Source organism: Orbicella faveolata, unplaced genomic scaffold (assembly GCF_042242905.1).
Source record: "Orbicella faveolata isolate gen_17 unplaced genomic scaffold, um_ofav_v1 contig_53, whole genome shotgun sequence".
Taxonomy (NCBI): Eukaryota; Metazoa; Cnidaria; class Anthozoa; order Scleractinia; family Merulinidae; genus Orbicella; species Orbicella faveolata.
In genome coordinates this window covers 1-16484 of record NW_028301584.1, presented here as the reverse complement: position 1 = coordinate 16484, position 16484 = coordinate 1, and the positions used below count along the sequence as shown (strand labels likewise).

At 39.8% G+C, this 16484-nt stretch overlaps 1 protein-coding gene and 1 pseudogene across 1 annotated transcript; both read right to left on the bottom strand.

The window, feature by feature from the left end:
- Positions 1–288: 288 nt before the first annotated feature.
- On the bottom strand, positions 289–2652 carry LOC149095281 (uncharacterized). Its single transcript, XM_089281951.1, has one exon. The coding sequence runs from the start codon at positions 2650–2652 to the stop codon at positions 289–291; it is 2364 nt and encodes a 787-aa protein (XP_089138077.1).
- Positions 2653–15769: 13117 nt separating this feature from the next.
- On the bottom strand, positions 15770–16484 carry LOC149095280 (small subunit ribosomal RNA; annotated as a pseudogene; the record flags this gene model as incomplete).

The window sequence follows — 16484 nt, the reverse complement described above, 5'->3', positions numbered from 1 at the left end:
AACATTTGAACATCTCTCCTTTGGACTTGTAGATATTCTTCGCATACAGGGGACCAGCAAAGTCCACTCCAACTTAGGAAAATGCTAGATCATCTGAAACTCGAAATAAAGGTAGAGGTGGAGCGGGTGGAGTACTGTAGGCTCTTCCTAGGATCTTCTTACATGTGACACACTTCGAGATTACATCCTTGACCGCCTGATGACCTTTGATAATCCAGAATTGGGCTCGGTTTTAAGTAAGAGTTTCTCTGACGCCATTGTGTTTCACGTTTCCATGAGCTTGCACTATCACCAACTTTGTGAAGTGCTGTTTCCTTGGTAACAGGATAGGAAATTTCGCTGAATACGGTAATGAGGAATTCTGGATCCTTCCTTGCACCGTAGAACTCCTTGTTCATCCTTGAAGACTGCTAATTGTTCCCATGTACAACTAGATTTCTCTCTTTCTTCAAGTTTAGTTTGGACTTCTTTGTACCAGAGATGCTTAGCTTCATTCATGTCCTCCATGCTGATATCATGTGTTTCTGTCTTCTTTCTGAGCTTTTGGAGGAATTTCAGCACAAGAGCGGTCACTCTAAGAAGTTTGGTGAGACTGCTAAATCTTTCTGGTTGGATGACTTCTGAGATGCTCTGAGAACTTTGCACTGATACTGTCATAACTCTTGAGATTTCAGATGAACTTTCCTTCTTTAATTCCCTTAAAGCTTCTTCTGGGACTGCGGTTCCTCCTGCTTGACAGTTGGGTAAGCTTGGCGAGTCAAATTCTTCCTTCTTTAGAAATGGTGCTCCCTTCCACCAAAGTTCGCTGGATGCAATGACGGAACTCTTAGCTCCTCGTGAAGCTATGTCAGCTGGATTAAGCTCAGATGGGCAATATCTCCAATGTTCCTTCTTCCAAAGCCTTCGGATCTTCTGAACACGATTTTGCACAAACTGCTTAAACTGCTTAGACTCTCCAGTGATCCACCACCACACAATTTGAGAGTCTGTCCAATTAAACACCCCATCTACCTTCACAGTGTGGACCAGTGCCTCGTACACAACTGTCATCAGATTTGCTAACGTTAAGGCAGCCATCAACTCCAGTCGAGGAATTGTTTCTCCACTTAGGGGGGCAACTCGGGTCTTCGAGGCTAGCAGATGTGAAGAGCAGGCATTAGAGGTCATCACCTTAATGTAAACATTTGCTGCAAACGCATATTTGCTGGCATCTGCAAATCCATGGAGTTGAATAGATTTAATGTCTCCCACTTCTATCTCATCCAGAATACAACGGGGAAGTGCAATACTCGAGACTCTCTCCATGTCTTCAAATAATTCCTTCCAATGTGATGTGAGATCTTCTGACAGGGCTTCGTCCCAATCAATCTTTAACTGGCAAATCTCTTGAAACATGCACTTCAGTGGCAAGGTAACTGGTGACAACAGGCCTAGTGGGTCGTAGAATTGAGCAGTAGTGCTCAACAGTTTCCGTTTTGTTAGAGTTCCTTCCAAGGCTTGTCCAGCAAAGGTAGTTAGATCAAACTTGAGGTTGTCTTCTATCCGATCCCACGGAACACCCATCACCTTGATCAGGGTTTCTTCATTCACAGCATTGTTTGAAGAGCCACCTTCAACCACATTAGACTTTGATACAAGGGTTACTTCAGGAAATGGTTTAGGCGTTGCTAATATTGCTGCTTCCTCTTTCTTGATCAGCTCAGTTAACTCTTGACTGTTTGATGCCCACTTCCTCATGTTAAAGCCTCCTTCTCCGAAGCACAACTTCAATTTCCGGTAAAGTTCAAAGCCGTCCTTTACCGAGTCCTTCCCGGATGCAAAATCGTCAACATACAAGGCGCTGACAACGGTGTCTACAAAACTTGGATCAGTGTTCTCATACTTCGATAAGTGATTCCTTAGTGTCACATTCAGAATGAATGGAGAGTATACAAGGCCAAACACAAGCCGTGTGAATCTCAGTGTGATTACTTCCGGGTTTGTAGAGTTGATGTCATCTATCCACAAGACCCTCAACAAATTTCTCTCCTCAGGATTAATTTCAATGTTCAGGAAAGCCTTCTCCACATCTCCAATCAGAGCTACTTTGTGAAAACGGAATCTCGACAAGATATCAAAAATCAATGGAGTTAAGGCAGGGCCTGGCAGGAGACAGTCATTCAAACTAAGTTCGGTTCGAGACTTCGCACTAGCATCATAGACTACTCGCAGTTTGGTAGTGATTCTATCTTCTTTCACCACCTCTTTGTGAGGAATGTAATGAACAGTTCCAGGAAGGCATTGTTCCTCATGTCTCTTGTCAATCATTTCAACTACACCTGAGCTCAATTGTTCCCTGCTTACAGTGTCATACTGCTGTAAAATGTGTGGCTTAACTTTCAATCTCTTCAAGGAAGATGCGAGACGGTTTTGTGCCAACAAGTAGTTATCTGGAATAACAGGGGTTTCTTCCTTAAATGGGAGAGACACTTCATAACGGACCCCATTGAACTTCACCTTGGCCAGATAATCTTCAAGAAATTCATCTTCTCTTTCTTTAACTCCAAGAGTGTCATAGTCCCAGGACTTGCCCAGTTCATTTTTGAGAGAATCATTCCTTGAGACAGAATCTTCCTCGACCACCCTACACTCCGTCTTCATTACATGTGACATGTTTGGCGCTCTCAGAGCATCGTTAAAGGGTCCCTGTTCTCTAGGCAACAACACTGGGCGTCAGTCCTCCCTCTATGCAGGGACCTAAGATTTTGACCATTTTCAAAACTTTTGGTGGGAAACTATTGGCCACTCTTAGCTATGTGGAGGCGCCAAGTTTGGCGCTCTCAGACCATCATTAAAGGGTCCCTGTTCTCTAGGCAACAACACTGGGCATCGGTCCTCCTTCTATGCAGGGATCTAAGATTTTAACCATTTTCAAAACTTTTGGTGGGAAACTATTAGCCACTGTTAGCTAAGTTGAGGCGCCAAGTTTGGCGCTCTCAGACCATCGTTAAAGGGTCCCTGTTCTCTAGGCAACAACACTGTGCGTCGGTCCCCCTTGTATGCAGGGACCTAAGATTTTGACCATTTTCAACACTTTTGGTGGGAAACTATAGGCCACTCTTAGCTAAGTGGAGGCGCCAAGTTTGGCGCTCTCAGACCATCGTTAAAGGGTCCCTGTTCTCTAGGCAACAACACTGAGCGTCGGTCCTCCTTCTATGCAGGGATCTAAGATTTTAACCATTTTCAAAACTTTTGGTGGGAAACTATTGGCCACTTTCAGCTGTATGCAGGTGCCAAGTTTGGCGCTCTTAGACTAATGTTAACGGGTTCCTCTGCTTTTGGCAACAACACTGTGCGTTGGCTCCCCTTCTATGCCCGGACTTAAGATTTGCACTAGTTTCAAAATGTTTTGCAGGAAACCAATGGCCATTTTTAGCTGCGTGCAGACACCAATTAAAGAACTTTGAAACTATCGTTAAGGGGTCGCTGTCTTTGCGTCCAAACCGGGCATCAGTTGTCTGCTATTCCATGACCACACCTAAGATTTTCACTATTTTCAAAACTTTTTATGGGAAACTATTGACAGCCTTCAGGTGCATCCAGGCACCAAGTTTGGCCTTTTTAAACCACTCCTAATTGCTATTTTAGCCTAGGGGCAAGATACCAGGCATTGGCTCCCTTCTATAAACAGACATGAGATTTTTCGTCTTCAAAACGTTCGATAGCAAATGACCCGCTGTACTAAACTTAGTGCACCGGCAAATTTCAGTGCCAAACTAGAACTTGCATTTTTCCTCGAAATATTTAGAAGAAATGTATGGAGAGAAACGACCTTTCACAACGTCTTGCACAAAGCGTTCAAATATCCAAAGCATATAACAGCATCACGATGGGCACCGATGGAGAAACTGTCAGTACTTTAAAATGAAGAGTCGTGATGTGTCAATAAAGTTAAAATACCTCTGATGAACATATGTTAATACCTGGGAGTACGATTGGTAAATGTTGAATGTACGAGGTTGTCGAAAGAGTTTAACCAGCAAGGATAATAATTGGCTTGGGACAGCTAAGCGTTTATAGTGATGGTTTTTGATTCTTTGATGTCGACTCTTCCTACCATTGCAAAGAAGAATACGCCCCTATTGCTAACCCACCAAAAGGGAACATGACCTGGGTTTAGACCGTCCTGCGACATGTGTTGTTGCAATAGAAATTCTGCTCAGTACAAGGGGAACCACAGATTCGGACAATTTTCATTTGCACTTGGCTAAGAAGTCAATGGTGCTAAGCTACCACCATGACACTGGGAATCGGTTTTCCTAATATGCCCAGAATTGAGATTACAATCGTTTTGGAATCCCTCCACAGAAAACTATTGGCAGCATTCATGGCAGTTTACACACCGAGTTTGGTGCTATGATACCATACTTAAATGGCACCTTCAGTCTTCATGCTTATCCTCTGGTAGATCCTCGTTGAAGTTAATAATGGAGTCCACAAAACGCCTTCCACGTTTTGGGTTGTCATGCAGAGTGCCAGGTAAAATGACTGATCTCTGACGTTCAGAAATCTGCTATTCCCAAACTTGTACTTATTCCAGCACATGTAACTACCATACAATCCAATGCAAAAGAGGTCTGGGTTTTTGCTTTTTAACCAGTCTTGTAGCATGTTGGTTTTGAGCTTCTTGACCGGGGTCAGCTTGGTATTTTGTTTGCTACATTTGAAAAATTGAACATAAAGTTAATTGAGTCAAAATATTTAGAAACATTAGTAGCAAAAAAATAATTGATAATGAAAAATTGCAAGGGTCTTGGAAGATGGTGCTGAAGGTGTTCCATGGTTCAGTAATTGAAGGGACGGGACGGGCCGAGATGTGAGTCTACCTGTTTGCTTTGGATACAGTCTTATAGTGACTTGAGATTTGATCTTGTGGGTTCTCTTTGTATGTGTTTGCTTCATTTCAAAAATTAAAATTGAAGATAAATATGAGTCAAAATAGTTGAAAAAAGTTAATGGGAAAAATTGGAAGTCAAAAGTCATAATTAAAGAGTGCGGAGGTCTTCTGAGATGGTGCCAGAAATGTTTCCTGCTTCAGTAACTGGACTTTCCTGTGGTGTTCTTTCAGAGGTTTGTCAATGGCTTCCACTTGGATTCTAATTGGCATTCCTATCTTGGCAACATAATTACTCCCATTGTTTAGACTGGAAACACTATCTGTTGAAATTCCCTCTAGGATCCATGACCATCTTTTTCAACATTTGCTGTGGGAGTGACAAATAAGCAGTTTGCGCTAAGAACGCCGGCCGATCTCTGATGTTCAGAACTCTGCTATTCTTCAACGTGTACTTATCCCAGCATCAGTAAATAGTATGCAATGCGATGCAAAACAAGTCTGGGATTTTGCTTTTTATCCAGTCCTGTAGCATGTTGGTTTTGAGCTTCTCGACTGTGGGTCGCCTTTGTATTTTGCTTGCTACATTTGAAAAATTGAACATAAAGTTAATTGAGTCAAAATAGTCAGAAAAGTTAATAGCAAAAAGTTAACTGATAATGAAAAATTGCAATTAAATAGTTGGAAAGGTCTTGGAAGACGGTGCTGGAGGTGTTTGATGCTTCAGTGACTGAACGGGATGCGACAAGATGTGAGTTTGCCTGTTTGCTTTGGATACAGTCTTATAGTGACTTGAGATTTGATCTTGTGGGTTTTCTTTGTATTTTGTTTGCTTCATTTGAAAAATGAAAATTCAAGATAAATATGAGTCAAAATAGTTGAAAAGAGTTAATGGGAAATGTTGGTAGTCAAAAATCATAATTAAAGAGTAGCGGAGGTCTTGTGAGACGGAAATGTTTCCTGCTTCAGTAACTGGACTTTCCTGTGGTGTTCTTTCAGAGGTTTGTCAATGGTTTGCACTTGGATTCTAATTGGCATTTCCTATTTTGGCAACATAATTACTCCCATTGTTTAGACTGGAAACAATATCTGTTGAAATTCCGTCTTGGATCCATGACCATCTTTTTCAACATTTGCCGTGGAAGTGACGAATGAGGAGTTTGCGCTAAGAATGCCGGCCGATCTCTGATGTTCAGAACTCTGCTATTCTTCAACTTGTACTTATCCCAGCACCAGTAAATACTATGCAATGCGATGCAAAACAAGTCTGGGTTTTTGCTTTTTATCCAGTCCTGTAGCATGTTGGTTTTGAGCTTCTCGACTGTGGGTCGCCTTTGTATTTTGCTTGCTACATTTGAAAAATTGAACATAAAGTTAATTGAGTCAAAATAGTCAGAAAAGTTAATGGCAAAAAATTAACTGATAATGAAAAATTGCTATTAAATAGTTGGAAAGGTCTTGGAAGACGGTGCTGGAGGTGTTTGATGCTTCAGTGACTGAACGGGATGCGACAAGATGTGAGTTTGCCTGTTTGCTTTGGATACAGTCTTATAGTGACTTGAGATTTGATCTTGTGGGTTTTCTTTGTATTTTGTTTGCTTCATTTGAAAAATGAAAATTGAAGATAAATATGAGTCAAAATAGTTGAAAAGAGTTAATGGGAAATGTTGGTAGTCAAAAATCATAATTAAAGAGTAGCGGAGGTCTTGTGAGACGGAAATGTTTCCTGCTTCAGTAACTGGACTTTCCTGTGGTGTTCTTTCAGAGGTTTGTCAATGGCTTCCACTTGGATTCTAATTGGCATTTCCTATCTTGGCAACATAATTACGCCCATTGTTTAGACTGGAAACAATATCTGTTGAAATTCCGTCTTGGATCCATGACCATCTTTTTCAACATTTGCCGTGGAAGTGACGAATAAAGAGTTTGCGCTAAGAACGCCGGCTGATCTCTGATGTTCAGAACTCTGCTATTCTTCAACTTGTACTTATCCCAGCACCAGTAAATACTATGAAATGCGATGCAAAACAAGTCTGGGTTTTTGCTTTTTATCCAGTCCTGTAGCATGTTGGTTTTGAGCTTCTCGACTGTGGGTCGCCTTTGTATTTTGCTTGCTACATTTGAAAAATTGAACATAAAGTTAATTGAGTCAAAATAGTCAGAAAAGTTAATAGCAAAAAATTAACTGATAATGAAAAATTGCTATTAAATAGTTGGAAAGGTTTTGGAAGACGGTGCTGGAGGTGTTTGATGCTTCAGTGGCTGAACGGGATGCGACAAGATGTGAGTTTGCCTGTTTGCTTTGGATACAGTCTTATAGTGACTTGAGATTTGATCTTGTGGGTTTTCTTTGTATTTTGTTTGCTTCATTTGCAAAAATGAAAATTGAAGATAAATATGAGTCAAAATAGTTGAAAAGAGTTAATGGGAAAAACTGGTAGTCAAAAATCATAATTAAAGAGTAGCGGAGGTCTTGTGAGACGGAAATGTTTCCTGCTTCAGTAACTGGACTTTCCTGTGGTGTTCTTTCAGAGGTTTGTCAATGGTTTGCACTTGGATTCTAATTGGCATTTCCTATCTTGGCAACATAATTACACCCATTGTTTAGACTGGAAACAATATCTGTTGAAATTCCGTCTTGGATCCATGACCATCTTTTTTAACATTTGCCTCGGAAGTGACGAATAAAGAGTTTGCGCTAAGAACGCCGGCCGATCTCTGATGTTCAGAACTCTGCTATTCTTCAACTTGTACTTATCCCAGCACCAGTAAATACTATGCAATGCGATGCAAAACAAGTCTGGGTTTTTGCTTTTTATCCAGTCCTGTAGCATGTTGGTTTTGAGCTTCTCGACTGTGGGTCGCCTTTGTATTTTGCTTGCTACATTTGAAAAATTGAACATAAAGTTAATTGAGTCAAAATAGTCAGAAAAGTTAATAGCAAAAAGTTAACTGATAATGAAAAATTGCAATTAAATAGTTGGAAAGGTTTTGGAAGACGGTGCTGGAGGTTTTTGATGCTTCAGTGTCTGAACGGGATGCGACAAGATGTGAGTTTGCCTGTTTGCTTTGGATACAGTCTTATAGTGACTTGAGATTTGATCTTGTGGGTTTTCTTTGTATTTTGTTTGCTTCATTTGAAAAATGAAAATTGAAGATAAATATGAGTCAAAATAGTTGAAAAGAGTTAATGGGAAATGTTGGTAGTCAAAAATCATAGTTAAAGAGTAACAGGGGTCTTGTAAGATGGTGCTGGAAGTGTTTTATGCTTCAGTAACTCCACTTTCCTGTGGTGTTCCTTCAGAGGTTTCTCGATGGTTTGCACTTGGATTATAATTGGCATTTCGTAACCTGCCGACATAATTACACCCATTGTTCAGAGTGGAATCAATTTCTGTTTTTGAACTTTCTTTTTTCTGAGCGTGGCACCTGCTGAATGTGTTTTTAAACATCCTGGCAGTGAAAAGTAAAGAGAAAAATGGGAAATGGAAAATGGAAAGTGGGAAGTTAAGAGTGGACAAACTTGATGAGTGGTTATAACATTTGTTATATACATCTCTGTTGATCTGTTATTCATGTCTATAGCTCTTTAAACTTGCGTCACTTTAACCTAGCATCATCTTTGAAAGTTGTGCACATCGCTGTCACGTATAAATTTCATTTCCCTACTGCTTTGTATTTCCTATCTTTTTTATCCTTTCTCAACCTATAGATATCTTATCAGTTGTTTTGTATGGTTATTTCAGTACATTTCTCAAACTTTCTGGGAGGGAAGTGTAACATTACTCAAGTTCACACCGCTTGAAGACTTGACAAAGAGTGCGTAGTCAAAAATCTGGAAGTTTCTGGTGTGCTATCCAATGCTCCAAGGACCATGCAAAGGAAGGGGAAAGTTCTGCGATATAATTTGGCTTGTTCTTATTATTTCTTTTAATCATTTATCAATAAGGTTACAGTTCTTCGAAAGGGTCTTGCTTTGAGGACTCTACACATGAGCATCATTGGTTTTAATGATTGCTTGTAATAAAACAAACGTGTAAATAATTCTCTTTACTTGCAAAATCTCAACTTCATTTGAAGAGGATTTATTTGAAGAGCTAGCCTGAATTCCCAGCTCCTGTAACCAGGTTAATATTTCAGCCTGACCTCAGATACATCTAATTCTCACACATATGTACCTAATTTCTTTTTCAGCATACTGCTGGCATTGTGACAAAAAAGTACTTTTTACTTGAATCGAATTCATATCACAGAGAGAACAAAATTTCTGAAGCACCAAGTCACTAATTTCCTAAGATGCTTCACAATAATTATGAGTCAAAATAGTCGAAAAAAGTTAATAGCAAAATTTAATTAATGGTGAAAAATTAAAATCGAGAGCTTGAAGGGCTTTCAAAATGTTCCTGTTGTGTTGTGTGGTGTCTTGTGAGACAATGGTAATTCCATTCCATGGACCTTGCATTCCCAAAGACCAGGCCCACTGGAAAGAACTGCATTTATTCCACTGCAAAAATCTAGTATACTTGTGCTTTTACTGATTCCTGCTCCTGTGAAGACAATACAGTGGTTACTTTCTTGGATGCAATGAGCCAGTTGATTAAATTCTCTACTAAAAAATGTCTTCCATATCAAAGTATTTAATTGTTAGCTCTCGCTTTTTGCTTTGGATCCAGTCGTGTTGTGGCTTGGGTTGGAAGTTCTTGATTATGGGTTGGCTTTGCATTTCATTTGTAATTGATAGTTCATATGTTGCCTCATAACAAAGACCGTTCTCATTTTTTTACAGAGTGGAATCAGTTACCCCACACTAACCCTCCTCTTTTCTCCGGGCTGGGGACCGGCTGAATGTGTTTCTTTACATCCAGGCAGAGTTAAAAAATGTTGCAGGCCAAATCATTGCCAAACTCTCAACTCTTGGTCTCCAGACAATTTTATTTCTCTCCACTGCAACATATGTCTTGGAACATCTCTGCTCTAAGCCTGCCAAACCTTTTCAAGGCCTCCAGGCAGTTTGTGTAATCATTCATCATTGCCAAACCCTCAACTCTTGGTATCTGGGTCTCCAGGCAATTCTATTTCTCTCTACTGCATTATATGTCTTAGAGCATCTCTGCTCTAAGCCTGCTAAACCTTTTTAAGGCCTCCAGGCATGTTTGCATAATAATTCTTCATTGCCAAACTTGTAATTCTCAATTTCCAGGCAATTTTATTTCTCTGTACTATAATATTTGTTTTAGAGCATCACTAATCGTCACCTTCAATTTTGTTCCTCTTTTGTATAATCATACATCCTAAAATTCATGAGGACATATCTGTCCTTCTTGGAGCATTATGCAGTTACTCTGCATATCTGTGTCTCCTGTTGCGGCTGGTAGCAACTTCAAGCTGGTGACGTGCCTGTCTGCATATACATGGATGGACAAAATCCAAGTCACTACCAAATACACCCTTTCTTTGTCGCGTTGCTTGTTCAAAGACCTCCCACAAACCATCAGTGACAAGATAGTGATTTGTAGGGAATGCATACCCAGTACGTAGGGCTTTTTCTGCCATTTCTAGCCTTCTCAGTTTTGGAGCTTCCCGACCTTCAACAGATTCGTCATAAACTGCACGGATGTCCAGCAACATGCATCCATAGAGGTCAACTCCATAACAATCGCCAAGGATTCTGGCCCGATCAGTAGGTACTTCTCCTCTCAGGCTATTCAGCTCCTGCTGTAGAAACTGCCTTCCTTCTCTCCAGAAATGTTGAGGGATATTCAATCCCTCCTCCCTGGGTCTCTTGGTGCCTCTTGGGTGTCAAAGCCTATAAGCCTGCTTCTCATTTCAATGCGCTCTCGTGGGACACCTACCTGTGTGAGATTACCTGGATAAATCTTCCGATAAAACATTTCAGTCTGTAAATCATCGACTTCATCATCATTAGTGTACAGGCCATGGATATGTGTTACCGTCAGGGAGCACAATCCATCACCATCACCAGGTGCCTCACTTGGGAATTCAAGGGACACTCGTAGATAGGGTGCATCACATCTTGACTGCTGGGCCCTGATCACATTTGCAGGTAGAGATTCATTAGCGTCAACCTTTTTGTCGAAAAGGTTAGCAATGGCAGGTATCACTGTTTTTACTGTTACCCAACCCAATTTGACCTGGCCTAGTACAGGGTAACGATAAACAGCCCAACCAATACTAATAATGTCCCTTAGCGAGCTCATGGACAAAGAGGTTCTTCCATCATCTATCAGCTACTTTGCTGTGTTCAGCACATGTTCATTTCTGGCATTGCTCAAATACTCCAGCTGCTTCGACATTTATAGCTTTTGTAGCAATGAGTGAAATTGCCCATGTGTGGTTATGTTAGTTTCCATGGACTCTATTTGACTCACCATGTCTGCTTGAGTTACATCATTTTGGGGTTTTACCAGAGATTGCAAGTGCAGGCATCTCAGATTTTCTTCAAAAGATCTGAACTCAAGTGTTGAAATGTACTCTTCTAAGTCATCAGTGGTGTTGTCACCAACAATCATAGAAAGGCTTCTGGAAAGAGGTCTATCACCTGTCTCATCTTCGACCCTTCGACGTTTTGATCTTTGACTGGCAGGGTCTTCATCCTGGAAATTGTCAAAGGATAGCCATCAAGATGTTTGAATCTTAAATAAGATAAACTAGTCATTAAAAGAACTCTTAACTGTACTCTTTATATAATTAAAATTCCAAAATAAAGTAAGTGTACTAAAAGCATCCAGGCTTGAGTGTTGATCGATATGTTCAATCAATACCCTTGATCGACCATCAATCGACCCTCAATCAACACTTGATCGATACTTCATCAACACCTTGGTTGACACTCAATCACTTGGTCAACAGTCAGCTGAGAGTCTACTAATTTTTGCAGACGCCCCATCAAGTGTCAATTGACACACAAGTCGATCAACACTCAACCGATGGTCAATCATGTGGGGATCAAGACGTTGATCAAGTGTCATCTGAGTATTGATCGAGGTGTCCACGGAGTGTCAATCGAGATGTCAAACAAGTGTTGATTGAGAGTTGATAGAGGGTATCAATAGACACTTGACCACAGATGGTTTAGCCAAATAGAGGAGATTATGACATTCACCTTGTGAAAGCCAAAGCCATCAGTTTTCATAGGGCATGCATCTCTAAACATGTTTTTTAAACACATCAAGGTTACTAACATACAGCGCAAATTAAAAATAAATTCAGGAACTGATCACCCAAAATAACTACAAAGCTAAGCTAGTTGGGTTACCACATTCATTAATTAAAAATGAAAGAAGTAGTAAGAAAGATATTTATCGGAATGTTTACAACTTAATTGGTAGAAAATATTACAGAACAAATATATGAATAATTGACATGCAGACATACGAATAATATAAATAAATAAACAAATAAATAAATAAATAAATTGATAAATAAGCAACAGAATGGGAACATGAAAATAGCAAATTATACTACATATTGAAATTAATTACATGTACTAAAAATAAATAAAATGTGAGGTGAATTATTTTTCAAATAAGTTTGAAGTTAGGATCTTAAATCTCTAATCAGTTTCATTCCATAACTTAGGTCATTATATTGGGTATCAGATTTGCCATAATTTGTTTCGATTTTTTAGTAGGTGGACCTAGTTACAAAGCGAGCGTTAACATTATGCTTACCTGAGGTTTTGATAAAAAAATGAATCAAAGATCTTTGGTAATTTGCCAGGTTCAAATTGGTGCATAAAATAGAGAGTTTGAAGTTTGATATGATCTTGAAGGTTAAGTTGAGCAAACAAAGGAGTATTATGTGCATCAAATTAGAAAAAGTAATCAATCGTAGTGCTTTCTTTAGCATTCTTTGAAGTAGGTTGACATTATGATCATAGGTGTATACAACCTATGATCATAACAGCTATAAGAAAAAAGTAAGAATCAGCATATAATTGAACTAAAATTTTGATATCGACAAAATGCATAATCTTACAAAGAACACCAAACAAGAAACTTGTTGGATTTGTTCTGACAAATGACGGTCTACGAGAGTTCCTAGTTACTTAGCACTGTTAATGTTAATTAATTAATATATAAATTAATTAATTGTTAGTTAATTGTTATAGACAATTAAACTTGACAATGTATTCACATTTGACTCGTTGCTTTCCTGGCTTTCCTGGCTCGGTAGCACAAAGCCTCCACCACTAGCAACAGTTGAATGTTGTGAATCTGGTTCCCTTTCGTGGTCTCCGGACTGGACACTATGGATAGAACTTTGTGATGTTGGGTCTTGCAGCCCACTCGGACCTGCTTCCTGGCTGTTGTGATCAGTTTCTGACCTCTGGCTTTGAGAATCTGCTCTCTGTTTCAAAAGAGGCAGGAGGAATGTGCTTTCTAACTTACTTACCACCAGTTTCGAAATCTTCCTAACACTTCCTTCATCAACATTGCAAAGGGCCATCATTACTGCACCTGCATGTAAACCAATAATGTCAAATCCGTGTGCCAAGTACAGGCGCAATGCAGGTGTGTTTTTGAATCCACCTGCAAGAATAAGCCATATGATAGTACTAGCCCCATGCGGATGGTTTTTTGCTCTGTTGAACACTTCCTCTATCCCACACGAGATGCAAATATCTCCTAGACACATTGAGCGTTGGTCAGCCCTCCTGATACAGTAGCTCAGTTCCCAGTACAGTTTCCTGGTGGTTCTTTTCATTTCAGCCTCAACTGGATGCTCGCCAAGAGGTTTTAAATGTACAGGTTCACAAGCCTTCTTCTTAAGTAACACCACACCAGCTGGGCTACCTGATCCCTTTTCAAAGGCCACAATCATCAACTTGTCGGCCTGTTTTCCACCATTGCAAAATTCGTCAACTGCTTGGTGGTAAGCATTGACATCAAGCCGGCTTCTTGCTTCCTCCTTATCCAAAATGGATTTCAAGGACTGAACAGAGCATTGTGCCAGGAGGGCAGCACTGTCATCAAAAGCCTGAAATATAAAAATGTTTGTCACTTCAAGGAATCCTGGAGAAAGAAACTTAACTGAAATTTTTTTTCCAGGAGTCCACAATTCACATTAACCCTTTCACTCCCAAGATCTTAATGTTAATTCTCCCTCCTGTCTGCCATACATTTCATATTTTTTTACCTTAGTTTAAGAGATTTCAAAAACTTTCCAGGACCAGTAGCCCTTTTCCAGAACTTTCCAGTCCTGGAAAATGCCACAAAAAATTCCAGGACTTTCCAGGTCTTCCAGAACCCGTACAAACCCTGGGGTTATCCAGGCTAATTGCAGTGAACGTCTGCACTCTGGTCAGCCTGAACATTACTTCGGTTAACCTAAATAATGCTCCAGTTAGCTTGTTTTTGGATATAGCTCTCAATTATGGAAATGGTAACATGATTCAGTTAAAGTCTGCAGTCTGCATTTTACACTGACAGCAGTATTGTTTAAATCTTCTGGAATACTTTTTTTTGTCACTTGTATGCTCTGAATTTTTGTTGTATCAGGACTTTATTTAGTTTCACTGACAAGTATCTTATTTTTCTTATAGCAGTGATGGTAATCTTCTTTTAGTGACTCTGAAAGAGGCTATCAACAAAGGTTGTGTTCTTCACGGATATCATGCCAGTTACCCAAGGGATGGTTTACACCAGTGAATTTCCAAATCTTGTTGAAAACATACTAATTTTAGTAGCATTATAGCATTAAAGGCCAGTAGTTATACCGCATCTTAATTTAAGTATTTTTAAAATCTTGCTTGTTCATCAAGACTAGCATTATAGCACTTCCCTATTTATTTGAAGTCTCACATGTTTACATATGTTCTGCACACATGTATGAAAGAAAGGTTCTTGAGGTTATTTACCTAGAAATGATCTTTTTGATTTATGTATTGTGTAGTCCCAGAAAATATCGTTACTCCTCCCAAGAAGGGATTTGAATTTCCTTGGGGGGCCGGGTTCTGTAAGACCAAAACATATATAAAAATGAATCAAGCTCAATTGTTCTGCATATACGAATGACAGAAAGGTTTCTAAGGTTATATACTTAGAAATGACCTTTTCGATTTATGTATTGTGTAGTCCCAGAAAATATCCATACTCTCCTCAAGAAGCAATTTTAATTTCCTGGAGGGTGGGGGTTCTCTAAGACCAAAACATTTAAAGAAATGTATCAAGCTGGATTTGAATTTATTAAGGGTTGGATTGGGGGGCTCTTAGAAAAAAATCCTTTCCATGGGGGAGGTATGGATATTTTCTGGAACTACACATTTCATTTTCTTTCATTTTGTGTTTAAGTTAATTAAAATTCATTCTCTTGTTTTTACAGCTCTACACCTTGTCACCTTATGATAAATGAAATTTCATTTCAACTGTTCAATGAAATAAAATTGTCTTGAAAGATTCACATATGTGTCTAAAGATAGTATGTGTTTATTTACATGTCTGGGTAGGGTTGTTTGAAAGATGGATTACGCTATCCAGTTAAATCACTATCCAGCAGATAGCACGTTTGGGCTCATTAAATTGTTATACACTGGATAGCAATTTATCTGGTGGATGTTATTCAGCCTTCAAACAACTGGCAACTGGTGTACGGTAATTTCATTGGCTAATGCAATTTGAGAGTTTTCATTGGCTTAGTCATCATGGCTTATGAGCCATTACACCCTTTTCTGAGCATGATTTTTTGGGGGCGTTTTTACTTTTGTTTTTTCAGGTTTTGTTTATTTTGGGGCATTTTTAATGAGACAATCAGTCCACCTGCACTTGTTAGACATGAGACGAATATAGCGAACCCATATCCAAAGCGGGGGATTTGATCCATGTGGCAACCAGACCCTTCTTTTTTTACGATATTCTGTGGAAAAAAGTCAGTTTTCTATAATCTATGTAACAGAAAGAAAATTGCCCCCGAGGGACTCCCGTAGTAAGAGGACGGAGGTGCTTATCGGAAATTTTGATAAGAGCTCTTGGTTACCAAGATCCTCATTTCTGGGCTGATGACTCGCGCTTACTAGGAATTCCTCGTTCAAGATCAAAAATTGCAATGATCTATCCCCAGCACGACGATGTTTGCAAGATTACCCACACCTCTCGGTGAAGGAGACACTCTCTGATATCGTCAGTGTAGCGCGCGTGCGGCCCAGAACATCTAAGGGCATCACAGACCTGTTATTGCCTTCCTGACTTTGGTTGGATACCAACAGTCCCTCTAAGAAGTTAACCGCCAATCGGGATTGGCGTAACTATTTAGCAGGTTAAGGTCTCGTTCGTTAACGGAATTAACCAGACAAATCACTCCACCAACTAAGAACGGCCATACACCACCACTCATAGAATCAAGAAAGAGCTCTCAATCTGTCAATCCTTACTATGTCTGGACCTGGTGAGTTTCCCCGTGTTGAGTCAAATGAAGCCGCAGACTCCACTCCTGGTGGTGCCCGTCCGTCAATTCCTTTAAGTTTCAGCTTTGCAAGCATACTTCCCCCGGAACCCAAAAACTTTGGTTTCCCATAAGGTGCCAAAGGGGTCATCCAATAACACCATCTGATCCCTAGTTGGCATCGTTTATGGTTAGAACTTGGACGGTATCT

Coding starts and splice junctions, on each gene's coding strand:
- LOC149095281 (XM_089281951.1), bottom strand. CDS start 2,652: ATGTCACATGTAATGAAGACGGAGTGTAGGGTGGTCGAGGAAGATTCT.